The 25,212-nt window shown below is 39.8% G+C and overlaps 9 protein-coding genes and 1 pseudogene across 9 annotated transcripts; 9 read left to right on the forward strand and 1 right to left on the reverse strand.

Moving 5' to 3' along the window:
• Nucleotides 1–5: 5 nt before the first annotated feature.
• LOC121530522 lies at nt 6–577 on the reverse strand (annotated as a pseudogene).
• A 1,749-nt stretch (nt 578–2,326) lies between these two features.
• On the forward strand, nt 2,327–3,683 carry LOC121530519 (odorant receptor 49a-like). The gene is made up of 4 exons (XM_041819694.1): nt 2,327–3,102; nt 3,155–3,356; nt 3,414–3,569; nt 3,627–3,683. Exons 1-4 carry the CDS (start codon nt 2,327–2,329, stop codon nt 3,681–3,683), a joined length of 1,191 nt encoding a protein of 396 aa, XP_041675628.1.
• Nucleotides 3,684–4,006: 323 nt separating this feature from the next.
• On the forward strand, nt 4,007–8,060 carry LOC121530523. The gene is given in 4 exon segments (XM_041819719.1): nt 4,007–4,173; nt 4,660–4,958; nt 5,015–6,424; nt 6,427–8,060. Coding segments are annotated over 4 exon segments (3,510 nt in total).
• A 3,380-nt stretch (nt 8,061–11,440) lies between these two features.
• LOC108106782 (endocuticle structural glycoprotein ABD-4) lies at nt 11,441–14,437 on the forward strand. The gene is made up of 3 exons (XM_017214024.2): nt 11,441–11,542; nt 12,650–12,777; nt 13,506–14,437. The coding sequence occupies exons 1-3, from the start codon at nt 11,534–11,536 to the stop codon at nt 13,771–13,773; spliced, it is 405 nt and encodes a 134-aa protein (XP_017069513.1). The 5' UTR covers nt 11,441–11,533; the 3' UTR covers nt 13,774–14,437.
• An 857-nt stretch (nt 14,438–15,294) lies between these two features.
• LOC108106323 (endocuticle structural glycoprotein SgAbd-3) lies at nt 15,295–15,879 on the forward strand. The gene is made up of 2 exons (XM_017213294.1): nt 15,295–15,463; nt 15,521–15,879. Exons 1-2 carry the CDS (start codon nt 15,351–15,353, stop codon nt 15,786–15,788), a joined length of 381 nt encoding a protein of 126 aa, XP_017068783.1. The 5' UTR covers nt 15,295–15,350; the 3' UTR covers nt 15,789–15,879.
• A 1,299-nt stretch (nt 15,880–17,178) lies between these two features.
• Nucleotides 17,179–17,925, forward strand: LOC108106319 (endocuticle structural glycoprotein SgAbd-4). The gene is made up of 2 exons (XM_017213290.2): nt 17,179–17,433; nt 17,498–17,925. The coding sequence occupies exons 1-2, from the start codon at nt 17,267–17,269 to the stop codon at nt 17,733–17,735; spliced, it is 405 nt and encodes a 134-aa protein (XP_017068779.1). The 5' UTR covers nt 17,179–17,266; the 3' UTR covers nt 17,736–17,925.
• A 422-nt stretch (nt 17,926–18,347) lies between these two features.
• Nucleotides 18,348–19,089, forward strand: LOC108106353. Its single transcript, XM_017213333.1, has 3 exons — nt 18,348–18,431; nt 18,487–18,810; nt 18,870–19,089. The coding sequence occupies exons 1-3, from the start codon at nt 18,348–18,350 to the stop codon at nt 19,047–19,049; spliced, it is 588 nt and encodes a 195-aa protein (XP_017068822.1). The 3' UTR covers nt 19,050–19,089.
• A 403-nt stretch (nt 19,090–19,492) lies between these two features.
• LOC108106390 lies at nt 19,493–20,147 on the forward strand. The gene is made up of 3 exons (XM_017213397.1): nt 19,493–19,574; nt 19,629–19,943; nt 20,004–20,147. Exons 1-3 carry the CDS (start codon nt 19,500–19,502, stop codon nt 20,145–20,147), a joined length of 534 nt encoding a protein of 177 aa, XP_017068886.1. The 5' UTR covers nt 19,493–19,499.
• Nucleotides 20,148–20,422: 275 nt separating this feature from the next.
• LOC108106233 lies at nt 20,423–21,097 on the forward strand. The gene is made up of 3 exons (XM_017213158.1): nt 20,423–20,485; nt 20,559–20,876; nt 20,927–21,097. Exons 1-3 carry the CDS (start codon nt 20,423–20,425, stop codon nt 21,095–21,097), a joined length of 552 nt encoding a protein of 183 aa, XP_017068647.1.
• A 2,186-nt stretch (nt 21,098–23,283) lies between these two features.
• Nucleotides 23,284–24,721, forward strand: LOC108106292 (endocuticle structural glycoprotein SgAbd-2). The gene is made up of 2 exons (XM_017213261.2): nt 23,284–23,396; nt 23,864–24,721. The coding sequence occupies exons 1-2, from the start codon at nt 23,385–23,387 to the stop codon at nt 24,422–24,424; spliced, it is 573 nt and encodes a 190-aa protein (XP_017068750.1). The 5' UTR covers nt 23,284–23,384; the 3' UTR covers nt 24,425–24,721.
• The last annotated feature ends 491 nt before the right edge of the window (nt 24,722–25,212 follow it).

A 25,212-nucleotide genomic window follows, 5' to 3' on the forward strand; every position in this document is an offset into this window, starting at 1 on the left:
CTGGCATAGAAAGCAGAGTTAGCTCCGTCATCTAAAATAACAACCTATTAAATCAGGGATTTCTATAAAGATTTCTTAATAAATAAATACTTACAAGTGATTACAGGACGGAAACCATTAGCATCAGCTAGATACTTGACTCCCACTCGCAGACCCTCGGGTGTGATAAAGGAGTGAGGCACCCTCCACTTGCTCCTCCTGCTGTTGGTTACCAATGTTCACTGGCACTCCCGCTCCTCGCCATGGATGCCATTCTCCGTCTCATAGTTATATAGGCATACGAACCAGCACCATAGTTCACATCATTCTTCTGCTCCACAATTCTGGCCTGAGCAGCGGCAATACTAGGGATTGTATTTTTATAGAAGCCATCTTAGAAGCGATGCAGATTGTAAAGATCACGATTTCTGTACAGATCCCTGTAGTAAGGGTTCCTCAAATAAGGATTGTATTGAGGTTGTCCTTCACAGGCAATAAGAGCCAGGGTGAACAAAAAGGCCGGAAAACTGAAATCACTTGCAGTATTAGATCACATCACTCTTGGAAATTTACTTAGTATTACCAGCTTCAACGACATTTTAGACTTTATTTTTAGCAACTTTTAACGATGATCTGTCCGACAGAACTGTAACAGCTTCCTCGGCAAACGGATCGTTTTATAACCAACTTTGAGTCCCAACCAGCTCATTTTGCATAAGACTTCAAATTTCGGTCCATAAAATTCATTGTATTCGGCCAAATGGCCAGCGAAAAAACTTTCAGACCAGAGAGTTTGACAGTTTCCGTTTAGAATTTAGATTGGTTTTTTATTATAATTCGCGTATCTTTTTTGTTTGTATAATTTAAATTAAGAGCAACATTGAGATAAACCAGAGAGAAGCCGACAAAACGATTGGCTAAAAACAGGCTAAATAACCCAGCTGGGGGGCGTTAAGTGTTTATTCGTGTTTAACTATATGAAGATATAAATGCTAATTCAGATTATGGACATAAGTTTTTCAGTATTCAGTAGTGAAATTCGAGAAGCCAGCGAATAAATTGAATGAGATTTACATTTTCCATTATTATCCACCCACTTAGGCTTACATCACTAGTACAAAATTAAGTATTAATTAACTTTCTATAGATATTTTGCAGCACGAATACCATTTATTTAAATTAAAAATATTTTAAGTAATCAATAAGGCAACTAACTTTTGCACCTATATACATATATATATTTATATTTCGATTGTGTCGATTATAATTTATTGTTTCCATCAGAAATTGAGGTGAATAAAGCATGAATGGGTCGACTGAGACCCGAGACCCGAGACTCGGGCACATGAATAAATATGAATGAAGTTGGAGTTGGCTGTGGCTTTGGAGGATTGGGGGAAGTCATCTCGATTGCATCGCCGGCCTTCACATTTCGCGTGCGATTTGACAGCAGTCAACGAGTGCAACAATAGCTATGTAATTGTGTCTACACTAGTCAGCAAAAGTCACGTGCCAGCCAAGACAAGTTTTCGTTTTTATTAATTGGACTCTTTTATGTGGACCTTTAAAACAAGAATATTATTTATTTAACGACCTGAATTAGCATTCATATGGCTGAGATAGCTGAGAACAAAACAAATTGAGATCAATAGGCAATCGGAGTCTACCACAAAACAAATTTGATTTCTAGTCAAAACAGAACCCGCCTTTGCTCACATCTGCGGTCTATAAATGTCCAAATGTTGGCAATTCGTATATTTTATGGTTCCGATTTTGAAGTCTCGACTCCGCGGAATGCGTTAAATAAGATCTGTCTATGGATCGGACAAAAGATCTTTATTAGCTCATTTCCATAAACGAGCCGCTGAATATTTGTCTTCTAATTAATTGGCTCGAATTTATTTAACTTTTTGTATTTAAATATTCATTGAGAATTAGCTGTGTTAGCTTTGAGTTCGCCTTATCTTGGTGTGCCTAAACTTGTTGTCTGTGGTTTTATAAATTGTTAAACAGCACACTTAACATGTAATCGAGACCATTGAAGGAGTTCCGTCTCGTGGCAAGATAATTTAAATATAATATTTGTATCTCCTATATTCACTTTGGTACTGGTCAACCGATGTCAACCCGGAAGGTGAAATGCAAACCGCATTCTAAATTATTAATCACAAATTTAAAAAGAACAAATTAGCCTAACACCTGACTGACAAAACAATTAGAACATAAATTATTCAATGGCAGTAGGCCAACCCTCGTCCTTTAGCCGTTATAAAACTAATAGACTTTGAATGCCAGAGCTCAGTTAAGGTGACGAGTGAAAATGTCAGCAGACACAGTGCCGCGGAAAATGGGAAAACCTCGTTCCTACGATGATTACACCTACATGGCAAGCATGATGTTCAAGACCCTGGGATACGATCTATTCGACTCACCCAGACCTAGATGGCAGAATCTCCTCTTAACTAGTTACTTCGTTTTGTGTTTGGTCAGTAACTCCTACGGGGCCTTCATGTTGACTTTGAGGATCATTCAGTGGGAGTCCTTGGCAGGAAGTCCATCAAAGATTATGCGACAGGGTCTTCATTTCTTCTATATGTTCAGTGCCCAGTTGAAATTCGTTACCTTTATGATATATAGAAAACGCCTACGATTGCTGAGTGATAAATTGAAAGATCTATATCCGCATGATGAGGAAAGGCAGAAAAAGTACGACTTGAATAGATTTTATCTCTCACGAACCACTCGAAATGTTTTGTATTTCTATTACTTTGTGATGATTGTTATGGCTCTAGGACCTCTAATACAGTCGTGCATTATGTACATGATAGGTTTTGGAAACGCTGAGTTTCCCTATAAACGCATTTTCCCCACACGCTTTAGCTTTGATTCAGAAAAACCTTTGGGCTATGTAGTGGCCTATATAATAGACTTAACCTATAGCCAATTCATAGTAAATGTGAGTTTAGGGGCAGATCTTTGGATGATGTGCATTTCGAGTCAGATTTCAATGCACTTTGCCTATCTGGCCAAGGTGCTATCGTCGTATTGCCCAAGTCGAGAATCAGAAAAACAAGATTGCTGTTTCTTGGCAAGTCTAGTTAAGAGACATCAACTATTGCTTAGGTAAGTAACTTTAACTTTTTTAATTAATTGTAGCTATTAAAGTCCTTTCTAGCTACCACAAGGATGTGAATATTGTATTTGGACTTCTATTGGCCTCAAATTTGTTCACCACTGCTAGCCTACTCTGCTGTATGGCTTACTATACCGTCTCCCAGGGTTTCAATATGGAAGGCATATCCTATATGATGTTATTTGTTAGTGTGGCAGCCCAGTTCTACATGGTCAGCTCACATGGCCAAATGCTTATTGACTGGGTGGGTTATTTACTTACTTATATATTAAATAATATAGTTGCTAATTTTCCTTCTCAGAGTACCAATATAGCTGATGCTGTATATGAACATAGATGGTATGAAGGAACCTTGCGATACAAAAAGGATATGCTTATTCTTATGACCCAGGCCCAACGTCCAGTGGAAATATCAGCCAGGGGTATTATTATTATTTCTCTGGATACCTTTAAGATAGTGAGTTTTTTAATTATTAATTACTAATTAATAGGTAAACTTTGTTTGTTTTTATAGTTGATGACCATCACATACCGATTCTTTGCGGTTTTACGTCAAACTGTGGAAAAGTAAAGTAATTTGTGAAGGGAATAATATTTATCTTACTGTATGGACTTAAAGCATTGTCCCTAAATAAATATTTATAAACTTTAAAGAGCAAATACTTTCAAGATAGATAACCATTAGTCTTTTGATTCAAGCTTTTCCTATACATATCTTCAAAAGAAAACGATTTCTCGGAAAGTTTAGGAAAAATAAGATTCTTTATCCTTGAGATATCAATCATTTTCTTTAGTAAAAATGAATTTATGTCTAGAAATCAAAAAGTACTGATTTATTTATTACTTTACCTAAGTATGCAGTCTGCTAAAGCAAATGAACTGGAAGAAGCCAATATGAGGATTTATTGCAATGAATATTTGCCCTACGGATTACAAACTCATATCGTTATGACCATGGAAAAACTCCCAGTTAAGTCCAGGATTACAATAACCCTCAGTACACCCAGCTATTTGGTGGCCTATTTCGAAGTTGGAAAGCTTGCAACTGAGATGCCTCCGAAGTTTAGAAGAACCTCATCAATAAGCAAAGAACTTTTTGTTTTACGGAATCAAGACTAAAATGAAAGCCGACTATGAAGAAGGATACTTTGCCCTTACAACCGCCACTTTTTGGTCTAACAGCGACAAAGTTTTAAGGCTACTCGGTCGCATAAAGTTAAAACGAATATATGAAATAAGAAAAATCATTCCCATTGAAGTAAGTCTTCCCCGGCAGTGTTCTCCACAACTGACCATACCAAGGTGCTCAGATCCTCAAACTCCCAGACAACTGCTGATCTCTCGGGGCATTACTATCAATGCTTTGTTCCTAGAAACCTGCAACCTAACATTTAGTACCATCTACAACTGGAGTTTAAGTGATCCAGTTGGGTTGAGTGAGTAGCCCCGTATACTAAATCACCTTTTCTATCCATCATTTCCACAGCACAGTTTGCATCATATAACTCAGATAATCCCTACGTTAATTTTCGACCGTATTCCTTAAGGTTTCCCAATACCTATGATCTGTGGCGGAATTTTTATGTCCTACAAGTCGAGGGAAAGTTTAATGGCTTGTATTTCGGAGCTCGGTGTTACCTTAAAGTGTTAATGGGTCAGGTGGAAGCAGTAATTCTTGGTGGAAAAAGTAGAATGGCTAATGCTAATGAAGTTCTTTGGATAAATGGCTCCCTGAGTTACGATTTTTCCAAGACGAGAAGGGATTTACAGTTTTCCAAATATAGTTGGAGTTGTAAGTCTTTTGACGACAATCTTAATCCATCCTGCCATCGCAACATATCGTCGGGTGAGATAATTTATGAAAAGCGTAATATATACCTTTATTCTATTCTCTCCCAATAGCTGCTGTCTTTTTTATTCCCGCCAAGTCTTTCAAAATTGGGTGCAGATATGTTTTCAGTTTGAAAGTGACCAGAGATGATGATCCCAATATTTCATCGCGAAAAGATCAAGTTGTTACAATGATCAGCAATAATGCCCTACAAGTAGCAATAGAATGTGAAAGAAACTGTGAAGGGGATTACTTTAATCCGAAATCGAAGGTTCACCTTACTTCAAGATGCAGCAACTGTGGAAGTCAAGCTGTGAGATACAAATGGTATATTGATGATCAGCCAATGGTTGCAATCCGTGAGTTGATATTTGATGTGCAAACAGTATCGAATGAGATTCGTGTTAGGCTTATGATTTTATCAGAAGATGGGCGATATGGTAGGACGGATAGAACCCTCATTGCGAACATAGGTCCCACTGGTGGATCATGTTCGGTTTATCCTAAGGAAGGCATCGAGGCTACCACCCCTTTTTATCCTTGTTGTAGACACTTTGTTTCTATGAACAAACCAATAGAGTTTTGGTATTATGCCGGTTCGGTACTACTCGGCAGTTGTGTTGACTGCAATTGTGAGATATATTTACCTATAACTAATGTCATAAAAGTGCTTGCATGTGATGTTCTCTGGACATGTCACACAAGTTTCATAAAGGTTAAGGTCACCGCCCTGAAAACGATTCCCAAAAATATGAATAGCCTTCCAGAGAAAGCATTCCTGCATAGGTATTTGCAAAGCATACAATCTATAGCATCGCATATAACTAGTGCGGAATCTGGAATAAATATGTTAAGAACTTTTTCGGCAATCCAACCTCAGTCTGAAAGTTCACTTGCAAGATTGGCTAACCTGACTATAACATTAGCACACCGTTTATATTCCGAAGAACAAAAAAAGGATACTTTGTTAATCAAGGTTGTTAACAGGATCAATAGTAACTTTGAGGAAATATACCAAAACGATGATGTGTCCTTTCTTACGAGGGAGCCTTTCATCGATACTCGACTAGCTTGTGGAGAGGTCTATGAAATAATGAAGAGGTTAACCCAAAGAACTTCCCGCCCACCATGGCCGATTTATAACGAGTATTACCAGGCTTTCTTAATGGGGCAAGTAAAGCAGTCCCTTATTGATAAGTTACTAGCCAAGATTCAAGCATTGGAAAATGAAGAATTCATTTATCCCTGGATTATTTGGCTGAATTCTACTTGGGAAACGGAACGTTTACATCGCCATTTAAATTATCACTCCAATGGACTTTTCCGAACAGACCTAATTGATGAAAGAAAGACGAAACAAAAGGTTTCATTGGTGATTTGGTGTGCTGAAAAGATTCCAAGGAAGCCATTCCGATTCACAACTAGCGATAATATTCATAAAGTAATGTTTACGCCAGAACTTATTCAAGAGGTTCTGAAAACGAAAAAGGCAGAGTTTGCATTAAGATCGTGTCGTTAAGGCAAAAACTTAAATGGTGGTATCCGCTTGAAAGGCAACCCAGTTCCCTTGTACTTTTTGTGCGGATTTATCGACATTACGATAATTTCACTACGCAGATACCTCTTAATTATAGTAAATTTAGCTACAGGACGAATATTTCATACTATCCTGAAAAATTCAAGGCAATTTTAATCCGTAAAGAGTCAAAGATCAAGGCCGGAATATACGCCAACTGTATGAGAGAAGGTACCCTTGCCTCCCTTCAGGAAGTACGTATGTTCCGGATAATGCTAATGGAGCATACATTGTTAGCTGTTCACTTTGTCAAAGCCACTCATAAACTTCAGATTGTTCTAAAAACAAAAAGGCCTTTGTTTCGCGAAATTTCCAAATCAAAATGCATAGTGCCCGCTGGAGTTAAACATAAAATTCTTCTCTTGCGAAATAATTGTCATAAAGCACAACGAGCTTATATTGCGTTGAGAATTTTCTCTGAACACCCCATTAAACTTAGCTCGAACATACCTATCAAAAATGGACCGGCGTCTTTTGCATTCGTTTTCCAAATTCGTAGCTGTGACACGTGGTCTTATAAAGATCCTCCAGAAGGCCAAAGGTGGTTACAATACGGATGCTACCCATCTATGGATCTCACGGTAAAACAGGGCATTCGTTGCGTTTGCAATGTTCTTGGAACATATACCAACTATTGGTATTATATTCCTGTTATTAAGGTACCAGTTTCTCCTTACGCAGAGGCACGTGCCAAACTTATAATTGCTGGCCTCTATTACGCTGCCATGATAGCTTTATTGGTATGGATAGCTTTATTATATTTATACCGAAATAAATTGCCCGCCAAGACGATTTTTATACCTAAATGTGAACTGGATGATGAATCAAACAGAGATGTACACGATATATTAATCTCATTGAGAACCAGTGGTAGATTTAATGCTGGTACCACAGCCTCCGTAACATTGGTACTCTACGGACCAGAAAATACTAAACAGAAGATTATAATTGCACAGGATCCGGAAAATATTCAGCTTAAACAGAATTCTACATATTTCATTTGGATACGTACTTGCGATATTCGTATACCGACAAAGATAATGGTCTCTCACGACAACGCTGGACGTTATCCAAATTGGTATCTGCGCCGCATCGAGGTGACCGACATGCAAACCGGTGAAACGCAGGTCTTTCTGACCGATGGATGGGTGACAAAGAATAAGGTTTTATGTGCATCAGATTTGATCTACAGGAAAGGAGAGGTGCGTTTACTAGACAATAAGTGGAATCGTTTTAAGCGTTTCTTTGAAATGTCTTGGGTCAATTGGTCACTATGGCAACCGATAAACGGAAGCTGGAGGGAATCCCCTTATTTCCCGCGCTTGACACGAGCCAAAAGATTTTCCATTTTTCTCAGCAAGTATATTGTTTTCTACACAATATGCGCTACGTACTTTGGCCCAACAACAACCGAAAGTTTGCAATTGAAACGATCCAGGGTTCTAAATTACAAAGATATCATAACTCTAGGCATTGTTTGTGGTGTAGCGGATATAATATTGCGAATAGTTTTTCAATTTGTGCACTTAAAATGGGGTTAATATGAAATAAATAAAATGAATGATAATATTTAAGCTGTCCTATACATAAGTTAAACCATGGGAACTGAACTGAGAGAGGTAAGTAATTGCTTGGCAATGAAGGTAAATAGCGGAGTTTAGTTTGATGTCAGAACATTGGCGTAACAAATTCATATATAGGGGGAGTTCCGAAGATCCACTCCCGCATCAAATCAAATGTCTTGGCCGCGATTTGCATTAATTAGCCATGAGCCAGCCTAGTGTAATCAACGACGCCCACGTGCTGCAGATCGATCCCTCTGCCATTTAAGATCTCTGTCAATTTGCATAAATCACATTAATAAGCTGAGCCCAACGCTCATCAGATACCCAGACGGATTAGCATAGCGTTAGCTAAAGGCCAGGTGGGTGATTCATAATATTATGCTATCTGCTCTAGTTCGCCGACTCACCTTCCTGGCCAAACGAACCAGTTCAGTTGGCCAATGGAGAGCAAAAGTTGGCTTTATCCTTGACCATGAAATGGGCAGCTTATACCAAGCAACCAACCAACTGGCAATACCCCAGTCCGAGCTTTAGTTTCCACCAAATTGCAGTAGCTGGGATCGCGACATGACCAGAACCACTGACATTTAACCGCAGCAACTGGTTCGCTGGTCGTCCGCTTGGTGGTGTGCAATTATTTATTTATGCCTGCATTGACATTAGCATTAGCCAGAGCAAAGTATGCCAGGCTGGACCGCAGGCCAAGCCTAAGAGTTGTCCAAAAGGCGGCTATAGCTTCTTACGCAATAGCTAAATCAATGCGGACAACCGATTAACAGAGATGCCACTCCAAAGATCGGGCTTACTGGGAGTTGTCTTTTGGCTATTAACATTTGATCTTGAGCTGAAAAGGATTTTTTTCGATTTTTTTTTAAGATTTTAAAAGCTTAAAGCAATCTTGATGTCACAGAAATATCTTGAACTTTGGCTAAAGATTTTAAGCCAAAGTTATTAGTCTGAAAAAAGTAACCCATAGATTATATACCAGCTGAAAATCGAAACCTTATTTTTAAGGTACTAAAAATCTAAAGAATTTTTCTTATTATTAATGCTACCAATATATTTTATTAATAAACTTTGATCATAAATCTAGAGCATTCTAAAATCATTAGACAACCAATCCACTTTTCCAGCACTGAAATGAGCACCATAAATCAGCAGACAAAACTTGGCACCTCAGATCGGCGCTACCGCGTGTCCATCATGCCCGTCCCCCTGCTGGGTATCAAATTGCAGACACTACTCAAAACGTCTTTAAAACAAATTACGTTGTATGCCGTAAAGAACGCGCTGCGACCTTCAAAGTGGACAGCGGGCGAGAACAGGTTGGGCAACCGGAGTATGACCATATAGCCATATAACCAGACGGCGTATAGCCAACTGACATTTGGTGGCATCGGGTTCTATAATCGCCGAAGCCATGCGTAACATTTCAAGGTTCCGCCGCCTAATAATAAGTCAAAATGGGAAATGCTGAGCCGAGAACATAAATCTTGGTAGGCAGACGACATACCATACCATAAAACCATTTACAACTAGTACAATAAATATTAAAAATTAAAACAGTCGAATGTCTTCATAATTATTGCACCTTAACCGAAAAAAAAAAGCTCGAGGGAACAATAATCAGGCATTGGCCACAGACTTTGACTTCCACCTCGACGACTTCGCCTTTAACTTGCTCAGTTCAGGCCCAAAAAAAGAGTTGAGAAAAAAAAAACTAAGTTCGGCAATAGTATATACCCATACTATATGGGGTTTCTTCTTTTTTTCTGATCTTTTTTGGTTGCCAAAGACAATAACAATACAATACGGCCACAATCTTTGGGACAATCTTGTCACGAAATTCTGTCGCCGTCTGTGTCGGAGTTAGAGCTGCAGTTAGAGGAGGATGGAGCTCGGAGGATGGGGTTTCAGGCCGATGTTGCAGACAAAGTCTGGCCCCATCTGCTGGCCCAAAGCTATTCATTAGACGCGCCTACACTTTGGCAGCGACGACAACAACTTGGCGTTTAGCAATTTCTGGCATTTTGACCCCGTGCACGGCTTCAGTTTGAGGTCTGCCCATGGGTTTTGGGCTTGGGTACTAGAGTCATTGGATACCAAGTACTGGGTACCAACTAAAGCCGCTCCGATGGCTGCCTGACTTTGATTGCGATAGTCGATTAAATGCAGCGCATTTAAATGCAATGGTTCACCCCTCCAAAATAGTTAGTTACTGGGTTTGCCCCATTTCGAGTCAGGTGGCAACGCCAGCGGCCGAGATCGGTATCTTTATTATCATTATCATTTATTTATCTGGGGCGTATCCATCGGCCGTTCTTCTTTTGTCGCTTGCTGGGGTCTACACTGAGGGGAAAAAATGATTTTACTTATTATATTGGTGTCTTAAGTAACTATTTTTAAAATTAAAAAGGCTTACAAAACCTTGGGACGTTTATAAAAAAAATCTTGAGGAATAATGTTAGAAAAACAAGAAGAGATTATTGCTAAGTTTACTTTGAACTTTACTTTTTAACAATCATTAAGGTATTGTTTATGCCCTTTTAGAACCTTTTACAGTGTTTTGGAAAACAATTTTACAAAGTAGTTGATTTTAGAATCTCTACCTCTTTGAGTTTAAGTACTTTACTGAATTCAATAAAAATCAACTTATTATTAATAAACTTATTAATTTTAATATAAAAACTAGAACAGAAATTTTAAAGTTACAAAATGTATATATGAACACACTGTCTTTATTGCAACATTTTAATTTTCCTGTTTGAGACCCAGTTAAATCTATAATGATGATCATAATAAATCAGGTCAATTTGTAACTTCTTTAGCCCTGTGTATCCATTTCCGCCGGCTGATGCAATTACCAAGCAATAGATTTAAATGTGTGTAGATGCTCTGCAAGAAAAACCTGAAACAATTGCATAAATTAAGTGTACTTAGTACAGAGTTAGTTCTTTATTTCCAGCCCAGAACAGCTGAGCCGCCGTCGCCACCGCCGCCTCTGTAGTCGCGGTCGTTTCTGCTGATCTTTGGAAACGGTGACGTCGACTGCAACGGCAACGACAACTGCAACTGCAACGGCGACTGCGACTTAGGCGTTGAATCTTTAGTTTAGTTTTTCTTATTTTCTCTTTAGCTAGGCACCTCGACAACCACCCACCCATCTCCATACCCCCAGCTATCCAAGTTGGTAGTTAGATGTTCGTTGTTGGTTTTGGCCGTACTCGTGTCGCAGCTTTGCATCTTGTCTATGTGTGTGCAACGCTTTGCCAACTGAAACTGAATTGTTTGCTGCCTCGCCAGTGCAATTTTCGTATAAATAGACTCACCTGCCGGTATTGGGCATCATTAAATAAAAACGTTCGTTCAATTAACAACTGCAGTGCGCTGAGGAATCAGTCGAAAGGATAATTTTGTCTTTTGGATTACACTTTTGAGCTTCTAACAAGATGAAGAACGTAAGTGGTGAACAGGAGTCGAAAGTGATGTAAAGTGTTAAAAAGAAAGTGTCGAAAAAGGATGGGTCTAAATGGGTTATTAAGTAAAAGTGCATAACTTGGTAGAAACTTATCAAGGTAAACTAAATCATGTGGCTTAGACTGTGAATTATAGGATACCGGCTTTTAGAGATTCCTGATGTATTCAAAACCAAAGACTAGAATTAGAAATTCTTTAAGAATTATCTTCTGCTTTAAGCCCTTGACATTTTTGGGAAAAAAGTCGTTCCACTTAAAGGTGTCAGAGATATACATCCTAAGCATTTCATCATCTTTCGTTCATATTCCCATAAAACATACAACCAGACATGGTAGGGTTGTAAAAGTACTCGTAAATCAATCGCCTAAGGTGAGCTTTTGGAAGCCTTTTTTACTACTTGAAAAAAGACCCTTTTACGCTGTTTTTTTGGGTAAATCTTCCGCAATTATCAGGCCCGCCGGCTGTAAAGGCGGGTGCAAAAACATATAGCATATTGCCAACGGGGGCAGACACGTCTTGCCATTTGAATGGCTTAAAAGCCAAAGGCAATTAACGGATTCGGATTCCGAGGCAGACAGTACGCCACGCAAAGGTCAGAGTCAGACCAATGGACCAACACCTGGCAGCTGTCCATCGGTCTGAAAAGTTCAGACACGAAATTGGAATCCCAAATGGATAATGAAACCCATTCAGTTCAGTTTAGTGTTCAGTTCAGAGACAATTGCTTAAAAGTCGAGTTTGGATGAACTCTTCAGTATAAAACGAAAGATACCTTTAATGGGACATGAGACCACGCCCCTCTATTTTTATGCTCTTTTGTGTACAAGTTAATTGAGTCACACATATACAATGTGTGTGTGTGGAAATGTGGAAAATATTTAATTGGCATCTATTTGCCGACCTCAAAAGGTGTCTAAAAAGCTCGGTATGTGAGAACGGCAAATAAAATAGCTAAGGCAATAAATCTCGTCACTCTCGGGTCCGGGGACGTTGCATAATGGCATCCATAGCATCGGGGCACGATTTCAAGATGTTTATTAACTCAGTTAACATTGCGGAACACTCCATTTCGTTTTTCCCTTCGACAGTTTGCTCTCTGTCTGCTGGTCGCCGCCTTGATGAGCTGCTGCCAGGCTGCCCCACAAAAAGCGGACGAGCCTATTGCCATCATCAGCCAGGAGTCCAACATAGAACCAGATGGTTCCTACAATTATGCGTAAGTAATTTATATTGTTATTACTATCAATTTGGGTTTAAGGAGGCATAATTGATCTTATTAGTTTCAAAAGAGCAATGCAATTTAGTGTTTCTTATGTAAGAGAGGCACCTTAATCAAACTTCGAACTGTGCTATTAACGAGAGTTATTAACCAGTCATTACAATACGTGTTAATTAGCTCATTAGCCTTAGACGTTAATTGAACTTCAACCTTTAATTTTCTCACGTCTCCGAAACTCATTGTAGTTACAGCCGGGCCTTAGAATTATCTGAGTGATATAGCTTTTAGTATTTGTTTGTCATTAACAACTATTAATTTGAAAGCCTACTTTACGGCGCTCACAATTTAACTTTTATGAACAGCACCCGAAAGTCATTCTACGCATTGTGATTAAACTGCAGATTGACTAAACTAATTCTTTAGGTTATCCCCCAACAACACTTTCCCTTAACCCATTAACAAAACCAGATATTGTATTCAATAAAGAAACTGAGAAGAATATGCTAATAAAGCTAACGAAATATGGATTAATGAACCATATTTAAATAGAAGTCTGCACAGAAATGCTAAAAGTTAAACTGTTGATTGAATATTAATTTGATTTGCCTGGCGCCAGCCATATGATGCATAAAAACAGAAAATACCCAAAAATTCAAGGTGAATTTGGTTAAACCCTCCGGAATATATGTATTTATATAATTATTTTAAATGTTGGTTACTTTCAGATATGAGACAGCCAACGGAATTAAGGCTGAGGAGACTGGAACCCTGAAGAAAGCCTCCTCCCCCGATTCCAGTGATGTGATCATCGCCAGGGGATCGGTGTCGTATACCTCGCCCGAGGGCAACCTGATTACCCTGAACTACTCCGCTGATGATGAGAACGGTTTCCAGCCTCAGGGTGATCATCTGCCCACACCACCACCAATCCCACCAGCGATCCAGAAGGCTCTGGACTACCTGCTCAGCCTTCCCCCGGCAAAGCGTCGTTAAGAAAGGACTAGGCACCTTAATTTTGACCAACGATTCTGACCAACTTCAAATGTTTAAGTAGATGCTGCGGTGTTGCTTTAAGTTGATTGCTGCATACTCCCCCAATCCCCATCCCTAGACAATCACACATAAGACACAAGCCAAGGGCTGGAGCCTCCTCCTCCTTCTCTCACTTGGGAGGATAAAGGTCGGCCAAATCCACTGACTGAAGAACACGAACTCAAACGGATTTGAGGGACAACACCACACTAAAACAACAGTCTAATTTTCTTGCTTTCTTCCAAACAAACTCTCTTCTAAGCGAATTTCTTCAGATCTTTTAGTCGCCGGAACTTTGCCATTTTCGGACTCATGTGATATCGTCGATTTATCAATGAAATCAACAAAGAAAATGTTAAAAAAAATAATAACAATGGACAAGAAATTACATAAATAATATACAGGAATATTGTTCACAGCTAACTTTGTGTAAATAGTCTGTAAATTAGAAACATTTACACGTAGTCTAAGCCAAGGTGAGGTCGTTGAGGTTTTTGGCCAACAAATGTCTGGTTTGACTCCTCGTTGCCTGGAACATTATGTAATCACTTGTAAAGAACTATGAAGATATTCTTTTAGCCTTAGCTGCAAATAAAGAATTAAAGATTCTTTCGAAAACTAAAAAGTCAAATGTTTTTAATTTTATGGTCATGAAGAAGCCTAAAACGGCGCCAAACAAATGGCCTCTAATACACCTTAATAGCCAAAGTCACAATAGTTAATATCTGGTTTTGAAGCAGCTTTGGCTATTTAAGAATTCCACTCCCACTGACACTGATAATCTGGCATATCGTATTTCCATCCGATGTTTAGAGCTTCTGTCGTGGTCATAAATCTAGATTCACAATTCCTCAAAAAAATAAAAACAGCGATGACAAACATTAAAAAAGAATTAATGAATGCACAAAACCTGTTGGCCAGATGCATACAGATGGAGGATATGGTTTACATGGGAATCATCTTAGAGCTTGACTCTGTCGTTTATTCATAGACTTTTGTCCAAAAATAAAATCAGTTTTTATTGTTCCATTCGATTTGCACTTCAAGGCAATAGGTTGATAGATTCATTTTATGCAAAGTGGCCAGACGCAGGCTGGCAAAAATGTTGTCATGTTGGTTCCAAAACGCCGAGAACCAGAATAGGAGTGATGCCGATGACTAGTGCCCATAGTAGATGGGACAACATTATTTTTATTTATTTATATTAGAATAAAACCAATAAAAAAACAAACACTAAAATAACCAATGTGGAGGCTGGCCAGATTCAAAGTTGTCTGCACCAAATTTCACACCCATTTTTGAAAGGCCAGCGACGAACGAAAACGAAACACGGCGAAACAAGTTCAATATTATTTATTGGTCACATTTTAATTTCATGTTAAATATTTTAGTACAGGAATTTTATCATGGTTTTAAGTGTTTGCTAATTTCGTTGCCTATATAAGAGTCTTTGTTTACCGCTGGGATCACCAGTCGCCTCGAGACACCAGCTTGGATTGTATTAATTGGTATCGATAGAGCGAATTAGAGATCCCGCCATGAAATTCCTATTATTGGTTGCCCTGTTTGTGGTTGCTGCTTCGGCCACGGAGAACAATGATCCCATTTCTCTGGAATCCAATGTGGAGTACAATGGCAAATACCATTATCAGTGAGTTTACTGTATGGTTAATATACTACAGAGGCTAATCAAAAACTAATTACCTAGTTATGAGCTTAAGGATGGCTCTAAGGCCACACAGGATGGAGTTCTGAAGTCCGTGAATGCCGAGCACAATGGTGAGGCGGTCAATGGCAAGTACTCCTTCGTTGGTGACGATGGCAAGACCTATGTGGTGTCCTACACTGCTGATGAGAATGGATTCCAAGCAGTCGGTGATCATTTGCCCACACCACCACCCACCCCTGAGTCCGTGCTGAAGGCTCTAGAATACATCCGGCTGCATCCCTACAAGACGCCCGAGAAGAAGAACTAAACATCCCGCAAGAACTAAGCCAGAATGTGATTGAAAACAAAAGAACTGAGACAAATTAAAAAGATATTTACAAAAAACGAGAATAACAAAGATTGAGTAACCGGAAACAAAAGAGTACAAATATTTCAGATCACTGTTGATTTAGGGCTAGAGAGCTGAGCTGAGCTGAGCTGAGCTGAGCTTTGCTGAGATTCCACTACGTCGTGTGTGCCAAAATGTGTGTTAAATTTGCCTTACTTAGCAGTTTTTGGCTCTGCTGACCATCCCGCTAAACAATTACTAATTGAAAGCTAAATTGTTAAATAAGCAATTGAAGCCCAAGCAGAGTGGCAAAAGTCTCAAGGCCGTATCCGCAATCAGTTTTTAAGTGAGATTGAGCAGCAGGCACTAGAACTCCGAACTTTGACTAAACACAATCAATGGGAATTATGTAAGCCAAACAGAAACCGAAAGTGTGATTCGATTTTTTTGTTTCTCTCGTTTTTAATTTACAATAATATGTTAATTCTAAAATCAAACATATCGAGAACATTAGCGATTCCGGGAAGAAAAGAGTGAAGAACATTTCTTTTACCAGCTGAAACTTAATCAGATATGTATCACAGGTGATTTAGAATTTTTGTCGCTTGGCTCTTTTGTTTCTGGCCAAAAAAAAATTTGAAGTTCATTGACCATTCCGTTCCCGCAATAGTCTAGGCTCTATGACACAATTGTGGTTAATATTCGCAGCATATAGCCATCATATGGGCATATGTAAGTTCGCAGTGTTATCAATTCGATTTATGGCCAACAATACTCTACATTTTTTATGGCCTGTTTGTCTCCACCGTTCACCGTTAGCTTTTCGGCCAGCAAATATTTCCCTAATTGAAACGTGATGGGAATGTCCAACAAAAGAAGCTTCGATATGACTTATTAAAATATTTGAAAACTTCTGGAAGAAGTCGCTGAAATGTCAGCACTCCCTCAACTCAAATCCTTAACGGATTCCCCAGGAACTGGCTGAGGAATCAACGGAACTAACTGGCTGAGCCGACTCCCACAAGAATTATATATATTCTGCTCAGACAAATCACGTAGCCTGTCAAGATCTGCGATATGTGACGAGATGGTGAAGGGGAGGGCAGATGAAGACCCGCTGTCACCTGCTGACATCGTCGCTCCATCTTCATCTCTTTTGGCGGTGTGATCTGATGTTTACTCATCGCTGGGCAATAAAACCGAAACCGAAATCCAAAATCCCAAAAAAAAAAAAGCCCGGGCAACAAGAAAAAGAAGCAGCAGCGCCCGCTCGTAATTTCTGCGAGTACTTCGAAGCTTATCTAGTGCGCCCATCGTAATGGCAAATCGTAAGCAGCCGAAGTCACGGACCAGAGTATAAAAAGCCCGGCTTTCGTTTGGGTAGTCAACAGTCGCTCGCTGGATACCGCCCACACTTAAGACTTAGTTAAAGGATATACCTATACTCCCCTTCCAACATGTACAAGTTCATCTTCCTTGTCTGCTCTGCCATGCTGCTCAGCTATGTCCTGGCCAGACCCCAGGATCAGCGGGCAGGAGCTGCTAGTGCCTCAACCACAACCACACCTGCCACCATTGTAAAGCAGGATAATGTGAACAATGCCGATGGAAGCTTCAACAGCAGGTGAGTTATAAAAATATAGAACCTGAATAGCTATAACTCTATTTATTATCCCCACCCTTTATAGCTACGAGACCTCGAACGGAATACGCGTGGAGAACATTGGCTACCTGAAGAAGATTATCGTTCCCAAGACCGAGACCTCCGATGGCCAGGTGATCGATGAGCACGAGGAGTTGGTGCTGGTTCAAACTGGATCCTACAGCTACAGCGATCCCGATGGCAACATCATCACCCTGCGCTATGTGGCCGATGAGAATGGTTTCCAGCCCGAGGGTGACCATCTGCCCGTGGCCCCGCAATAGTTTTATCTTAATTCCATAGCCCTAAATAATATTTCGCTTGAAAGTATTATGCACTGCCTGAATGCCATACGAAATTGAAATGTCTACATTCCGTAGTTAGTTTTAAGTAAAAACATACACAAGACACACACACCGATCAAACTGCCTGCAAAAAGAGAGAAATAAATATTGGAAACGATAATGAAAACGACAACTGAAGTGAAGTTGCTTCTCAGCCTCGCATGGCCTATAACATTACATTACCAAATTGCCCTTCACGCTTGCGGTTAACACTGATGATGATAGCAAAGTGGTGATGAGATGAGATGAGATGGGATGGTCATGAGCCAACTAAGCCAGATTTGTTTACACTGATGGCGCTCTGTTGGTAAAAGCCCTCAACACCAAACGACATTGATGCTGATATGGATACCGGCTAGGAATTTGGTATCAAGTGTGTGTTTGACCAACCCAATGGGGCATACCAGAATGGCTGCGTAGACGAGGGACGTTTAATTACTCTATAATGTGAATGATTAAATAGTCATTAGGTGTGTGTATTATGCCACTTCATCAGTGATCAGTAATGTGGGCCAATCGTGGGATCAGTTGATCGACCATTGTGCCACCGGAATGAAGCCATTTCTCTGGTGTTTCGGCATCATAATAAGCAGTCTGCTGCAAATACCTCCTATAGATACAGCCAAGTTGATTCCAGTAAGTCTACCGAAACATTGAGAAGGTTTGAATATTTTACTTTTCCTTTCCTAAGAACCTGGGCTACTATGTGGAGATGCACCAAATGGATTGTGTTGGGGATTCCAACTATTTTGCTGATCTATATTGCAAGATCCTGACCCCTAAAAATAGGACCATGGAGGCATCTGTAAATATTATGCATAAGTTGACTGCGTTTAGTGGTTCGCTTAGGGTATCGATTCCAAATGCCAAAAAGGTCATAACCCAGATATTCGATATCACCTTCGATGTGTGCAAGGTTTTGCGTGAACGCAAGCGGAAGGTATTGATTGACCTTCTGGTTAACACTTTGGCCAGGAACAGCAACGCTATGGCCTGGAGATGTCCCTTTCCAAAGGTAGACAATGTGCTTAATTTAAAAATTAAAAATTATGAATATTTTTGGCCTCATTGCAGGGTAAATTCGAGTCTAAAAACATTTCGGTTACCGATTTACCGCCCATGCTAACCGAATCGGAATTTTTTGTAAACTTGGACTTCTTTATACCAAAGGTGGCCCATGCAATGAATATCACTCTACACGGACATCTTTATGAGCTTGCAAAAGAAAAGGCCAGAAGGAAGAAGTTCTTGTAATGATTTTATTGTAAAATTTCCTTAAGTGAACATATTTTAATACAAAATATATATCCATATTTTATAACTCTGAACTTAAGTATAGTTTAATAAACATGTTTATGGAAACCTTTAAAACACTTTTTTTTTACTTTTGACATACCAAATATACATTTACATGAATTTACAATTAAATTGTTGCATACTTTGAGGCAGTTATCTTTTTGCATATAATGGGGAATGGAAAATCATAGGATTTGAACTTAGAAACAAAAATATTTATTTATATAGATAGTTAAGTTTTACCATAGTTTGGCCACTCTACATTCAAACACATTTTTACGCCCAATTGGCTATTCAAATGATAGAAATATACAATTATGTTATGGATTAGTAATTACCCTAATAATTTCAATACAATTTCAATCAGTGAATCACCTCATTTAGTTTTCCATCGTCTGATCGGCAGTAATGTTCTACCTGTGGATGAGCTACCTACGGATGACTTTTTTACTCATCCATTTGATTCATTACAATGAAGCCAAGGTGAACTATTAGTTTTAAATAAAGTATTTTCTTAATTATCCAATATACTTACAGAGGCGAATACGATGGGATTGCTTTGATTGCCAGATGGGACCTAAATATGGGGATCAGATGAAGTGCACGATTGGAGGCATTAGACGCTCCCTATTGAACGTGGAGCTTCAATTGCTAGCAGAACTCAACAATATCAAGGCATATGTGAAGATCTCGACCAGATTTAAGACAACTAATTTGTTTAGGAAGTTTTTTGACATTACCTTCGATGGATGCCGCGTCATAGCCGATATGGTTTCAGGAACTATGGTATCGAATATGTTTAATGCAGTCGTCAAGTCGAGCAATCAACCTCGAAAGTGCCCCGTAAAAGAGGTTAATTTATGGTTTTTATATTTTATATTTGTTTTAAATCTAATATCAGGGATATTACAGGGATTGATTTACTACCATAATATAAGTATTGAAGACGCCCTGCCTATGTTTGTGCCCACCGCCCAGCTTTTTATCCAAGTGGATTTCTACTCCCGCAGGCAGCTGTACTTGAACGTTAGTCTATTGGGAGAAATAATTGAATAATAAATACATAAACACAAAATTTAAAATATTTTATTTTTAGTAGAGTACTTTAATGGACTGACTGCATTTAGAGCCCATAAACAAAGACATTATCGCCACAATTTGAACTGTGAGCTCAATTTGTATAGAAGCCCACTTAAAATGTGATCACAAAAAATATCAATTATTGGGGTATAATTATGAAAACCATTATCCACGACTGATTTCACTTATAGAACGCATTTTGGCTTTTAAACCAGACAGTAGTAATTTTCCGCAGCTACAATTACAACATCATGGCTCAGTTTTATTTGATATTTTTGCTGATTTTCATGGCTAGCCAAAGCGAGTCAGCAAAGGTTTGCATATCTACGAGTATATTGTTCAGATTGAGACTAATTCTAATTAAATTTTGTGTAGACTTTTACCAAGGCACGCCTACAAATGATGTGGAGAAGTTTCGACTGCTACCCAAATGCGGAGTACATTTCCCATCATAAGTGTACTATTCTGGAGCCAGGGAAATCTCTGATCACCGCCGAACTGAACTACATTAAGGACATTATGAAATTCAATGCCACCTTTAAGCTGTTCATGCCTCGAAGGCCTTCTCGACCATTTCAGAAAGTTATTGATGTGAACGTGGATATATGCCAGTTTGTCAAGGGAATTCATGGCCATCGCTTCATGACCATTGTGGTAAAAGCTTTTGGCAAGCAAGGATCTCAGCTGAAGTGTCCTCATCCCAAGGTAATGCAGCTTATAGTTTTGGAAACTTCTTTGATACTCTTATGTTCTAGGGTCTTTACATATACCCCAACATAAACATTGCTGAAAATTTACCTGCTTTCTTGCCGGAGACCGATTTTAAAATCGAGATGAATTTCCTAACTCCCGAAGCGCACGTCTTTAATACTAGCCTCACCGGATTCTTGTTCGATCCGATTAAAAAGAAGGCAAAGACTTTTTAATTTACGAAAATGTAATCAAATGTGCATTAAAAGCGGCTACCAGATGGAATCCAAGGATTAAATCGAGATGGAAAGAGTCGTTATGGCAATTTGGAGCACTTAAGAATTAATCAAGAACTTTATGGCCAGGCCACTTGTCTGCCCAGCGGTACGTGATCTTTATGTCAAGTTCCGTTGACGATTGCCTCAAAATCGCCACTAGAGCATTATTTACGAGTCAAGCTCAAGATTGGCCGGCATCGACAAGGCATTTCATTTCACAACCGACACGGCAGCAGAAACAACAACAAAGCAGCAGCCTGAATATTTATGGCCAGCAATGGGGTTCTGTGAGCCAAGTTGGCTCTCAGCGATAAAGCCGAAATGTCAAATGTTGTTCATAAGAACGACAAATGCTAAGAATGTAAGGGTGAAATCGTTTGACATTTGCAGATGCTGCAATTTCCCTGTGCCAGCAGCAACGGGTCAGTGTGTGAGTGGGGCAAAATTGCTAATGGGATGGTGGTTTGTCGGATGTTGGATTGTTGGATTGGTGGTGGTGCACTCGAAAGCTAACCTTGCCCAGCTTTCGTTTTTTTTCTTTTATTTTCATTTTCGCCTGTGCGTGGAACTGCATCTCAAAAAGTTGCACAACCTGCAATGAATCACCATCAAAAGTAGCAACAGCAACAGCAACAGGCACAGCAGCAACATCAGCAGACACGGCAGCAACATTGGCAATCTGGAGGCTTGGCGGGCGTTCGACTTGGAGTTGTGGGTGCGGAAGACGTGGAAGACGTGGCCAAAAACATGATGGCCCAGAGGGAGGAGAAGTTGTTTGTCGCAATAGGCGTTGGAGTTTGGCAGCATTTGGGGCTCTTTTTTTCGCCGGCTCTTCGGCGGTTGTTCAACTCGAGGCAGTGCCTCTTGCAAGTTGTTTGTCCTCTCTGATTGAATTTGCCATTTTTCCCCTGCAACGACAACAACTGATTTGTTTGTTTTGTTCTCTTTTGGCCCAAAACGCGTTGCAGATTAACCCAATTGTTTGGCAACTAATTAACATTTGCCAAGACACGGGCCCGCTTTGAACTCAATTATCGTCTTGCCTCATCTGCCGGGCACTTTGGCTGTTACAACAATTCGCGCTTCGCTGGTGTTGGTATTGGATCCGCCAAACTGCCGCAATTACAAGAATGTGAATCCGAATCTGAGTCCGAGTGCGAATCTGAAAATGAATCCGAAACCGAAGCTGTGAGGGAGCAGCATCTTGGATGCACTCCAAATGCACTTCTGCCGGGCGAGAGAAACAGATAGAGAGCCAACACGAGCTGTGCAGACTGGCGCTTTTGGCCAAGTCAACAACGAAAGCAAAAAAAAAACTCGTTCTGGCTTGTTTCTAAATAACGGCATTACGAAGATGAACGACCGGACGCGCTGGTGGAGGACGGACGTTTCGCAGACATTTGAGCCGGGCCTACGAGCAGGCCAAATACGAACAGCGACAATAAGCCGGGTTAAGGTGGGTGCCAGTGATGGAGGGTTTTAGAAAATAGACCAGAACTAAATAGTAATTAAATAATTTTCGATAAAAATAATAAAATATCTTTGAAAACAAAAGACTTAGGAAACGAACTTGGTGTAAAAAATTTTTGAGTTTGAGTTTTCATATTAATAATAAGAACTATAAATTGAATTCTATAATTAAAGAAGAAGATATTTAAGATATGTGCTTGTATAATATATATTTTATAATATTCCAATACCCTAGGTTCTACTAAAGGAACATTAATAGTATAGTCAATGATCTCCCCTTAACTAAGCCCCTGGAACAGCCTCAAATGAGAGCGACAGTGAATTGCTTTTTTTTTTTCTATTTTAGCATTTAAGCGTCGACGAGCCTACAAACAACAATTACCGATCGGTCGGATCAGACGTATATAACAAAAACAAGAGCTACTATGGCGAATTCCACTTCCATCCCCATTCCCATCTTCACCTGCATCTCCATCGCCATCTCCAACGCCATCACCGACTCCATCTCCATCTGCATCCGAAACTGAAACAGAAACTGCAAATGCACGCTCTCCAATGGTGGCTCACCTGTGTGTGGGTATGGACACGAGTGCAGCAGGAGGATCGGATCGGGTCTGAGCGAATCGCCTATATAAGGCCTAAATAGGGCCGCGCTTGGCACAGTGTCTAACGGAGCTGCTTTCACTAGCCAGTGCGATCAGTGCCAGCCAAACGGGCGACAAAGCGGGCCAAATCAGTGGAATACAGTGGATAAGCAGCAGTGACTCCTTGCGAAATGAAAGTGCTCGTAAGTGGTCAAGTCAATCATTTTACCCGACCTATTGGATTTTCAAAATTGGAGTGAAGAATTATTAGCAGGCCAAAAGCTGAGAGAAATATTTCAACGGAATAGTGCAACATCTCCTGATTAAAAGATTGCAAGGATAAATATTCCTCGAATATAAATTTTTAGTTCCGTTTGTGGCTTTATTTTGATTTTGTTTTTAAAAATATTTAGTGTGTTGATTTTTTAAAGAGACTTTTGGATTAAAAATCTAATTTCCAATAAAAAAATATATGTTAAAAGAAGTTTTTATAAATCTTTAACTTGTAATACAATTTTTAAATGATGTGTACAATTTTGTAGAAAGTTCTTTCGAAGTAAACTTTTGTTTTTGTTTCTTGAAACTATAAAATCGTTTTAACCCTATTAAGGAGGGATGTTATATTAGTATCCATTTATTTATAAGCTTAACCCGCACTTATCCCTTCCAGATACTTCTTGTGCTGTTGGTCATCTCCTGCCAAGGACAGCACCATCATCCGCACCAGCATCCCAATGTGAATAATATACCACGCGACGACAAACCAGATCATCATCGTCATGAAGATCACCGAGAGACCAGCACCTGGATACCCATAATCAAGTACAACAAGGAGCAGAGCGAGGATGGAAGCTACAAGACGGAATACGAGACCGGAAATAGCATCGTTCACGAGGAGACCGGCTTCCTTAAGGACTTCGACACAAATCCGAATGGTGTCTTGGTCCAGCATGGCCAGTATTCTTACCAGTCTCCCGAGGGAACTCTAGTTAATGTACAGTACACAGCTGACGAGAATGGATTTAGGGCAACGGGCGATCATATTCCCACACCACCGGCCATTCCCGAGGAGATCCAGAAGGGACTTGACCAGATCTATGCCGGCATTAAGTTGCAGCAGGAGCGCCTAGAGCAGCGGGCCAAGACGGATCCGGACTTTGCCAGGAAACTGGAGGAGCGACGAGTGGCCAATCAGAATGGCCAGTACATCGGCCTGCTGGAGAACCAATAGACAAGCTCGGCCCATCCCATTCCCCCCACCGAACCGATGATCCTGGAAACGTGACTCCTTCGCATTCTATATCAACATCAACAAGACTGTGATTTCACTCTGCAAGTTCTTCCAAATTTCTGTACCACTCTGATTGATTAACATTTAATGACTCTCTTTTAATTTCAAACTAAGTTCCAAAAAAAAAAGAAGCACAGGGGCGCTCAATCAAAATAATAATGATATTTTATTAACGAGTGTGAAAGTTTCACTGCCTTGAAACAATAAAAGAAAAACTAACGTTTCCATTATGCTGAACCGACTTGTTGATGGATTTACCATAATTTCTATTTTATTTTTCAGTATGTTTTTTTTCCGTTTTCCGTTTTACAGCTGACCATATCCACGATGTTCAGACAGACGTGACAAAGCGTTTATGGGTCCTCATTATTTTCTCGTAGTGTTTCACCATTTACCGTGCATCTTTGGTTGCTTTATTGTTTACTTCGCAGATCGAATTACCCCATCGTACGTCAGTTTGTTGATCCCATTCCATGCAGGTTGGGTTTTTCCAATTTTCCATATTTCTACATCGCCACCATGGAAATTTTCTTTTGCGAGGAGTCTCTCGACTGGTTGCTAGTTGCATAATTACGACAGATTTGCCAGTGCCATTCAAGTTGTTACCAAGGAGAGGTTGTCGGCGGAGGGTTTACCAGCCAGCCGGTTGAAGTGGTCCGTGAATGGGTTACTAGCGTAGCCTCGATTCCCGCCGAGTTACCTCGATACCTCTTCATTCTGCCAATTAT

The sequence above is a fragment of the Drosophila eugracilis genome, unplaced genomic scaffold, assembly GCF_018153835.1.
Source record: "Drosophila eugracilis isolate 14026-0451.02 unplaced genomic scaffold, ASM1815383v1 contig_90, whole genome shotgun sequence".
Lineage (NCBI taxonomy): Eukaryota > Metazoa > Arthropoda > Insecta > Diptera > Drosophilidae > Drosophila > Drosophila eugracilis.

Excerpts from the sequence above, each read along its gene's own strand:
- LOC108106319 (XM_017213290.2), top strand. The coding sequence starts at position 17,267 with ATGTACAAGTTCATCTTCCTTGTCTGCTCTGCCATGCTGCTCAGCTAT. Across the intron at positions 17,434-17,497 it reads GATGGAAGCTTCAACAGCAG|CTACGAGACCTCGAACGGAA; the intron begins GTGAGTTATAAA and ends CACCCTTTATAG.
- LOC121530519 (XM_041819694.1), top strand. The coding sequence starts at position 2,327 with ATGGGAAAACCTCGTTCCTACGATGATTACACCTACATGGCAAGCATG. Across the intron at positions 3,103-3,154 it reads AGACATCAACTATTGCTTAG|CTACCACAAGGATGTGAATA; the intron begins GTAAGTAACTTT and ends AGTCCTTTCTAG. Across the intron at positions 3,357-3,413 it reads GCCAAATGCTTATTGACTGG|AGTACCAATATAGCTGATGC; the intron begins GTGGGTTATTTA and ends TTTCCTTCTCAG.
- LOC108106233 (XM_017213158.1), top strand. The coding sequence starts at position 20,423 with ATGGCTCAGTTTTATTTGATATTTTTGCTGATTTTCATGGCTAGCCAA. Across the intron at positions 20,486-20,558 it reads GCCAAAGCGAGTCAGCAAAG|GCACGCCTACAAATGATGTG; the intron begins GTTTGCATATCT and ends ACTTTTACCAAG. Across the intron at positions 20,877-20,926 it reads TGAAGTGTCCTCATCCCAAG|GGTCTTTACATATACCCCAA; the intron begins GTAATGCAGCTT and ends CTTATGTTCTAG.
- LOC108106782 (XM_017214024.2), top strand. Across the intron at positions 12,778-13,505 it reads GATGGTTCCTACAATTATGC|ATATGAGACAGCCAACGGAA; the intron begins GTAAGTAATTTA and ends GGTTACTTTCAG.
- LOC108106390 (XM_017213397.1), top strand. The coding sequence starts at position 19,500 with ATGTTCTACCTGTGGATGAGCTACCTACGGATGACTTTTTTACTCATC. Across the intron at positions 19,575-19,628 it reads TTCATTACAATGAAGCCAAG|AGGCGAATACGATGGGATTG; the intron begins GTGAACTATTAG and ends ATATACTTACAG. Across the intron at positions 19,944-20,003 it reads GAAAGTGCCCCGTAAAAGAG|GGATTGATTTACTACCATAA; the intron begins GTTAATTTATGG and ends GGGATATTACAG.
- LOC108106323 (XM_017213294.1), top strand. The coding sequence starts at position 15,351 with ATGAAATTCCTATTATTGGTTGCCCTGTTTGTGGTTGCTGCTTCGGCC. Across the intron at positions 15,464-15,520 it reads AATGGCAAATACCATTATCA|TTATGAGCTTAAGGATGGCT; the intron begins GTGAGTTTACTG and ends CTAATTACCTAG.
- LOC108106353 (XM_017213333.1), top strand. The coding sequence starts at position 18,348 with ATGAAGCCATTTCTCTGGTGTTTCGGCATCATAATAAGCAGTCTGCTG. Across the intron at positions 18,432-18,486 it reads ATACAGCCAAGTTGATTCCA|AACCTGGGCTACTATGTGGA; the intron begins GTAAGTCTACCG and ends TCCTTTCCTAAG. Across the intron at positions 18,811-18,869 it reads GGAGATGTCCCTTTCCAAAG|GGTAAATTCGAGTCTAAAAA; the intron begins GTAGACAATGTG and ends GCCTCATTGCAG.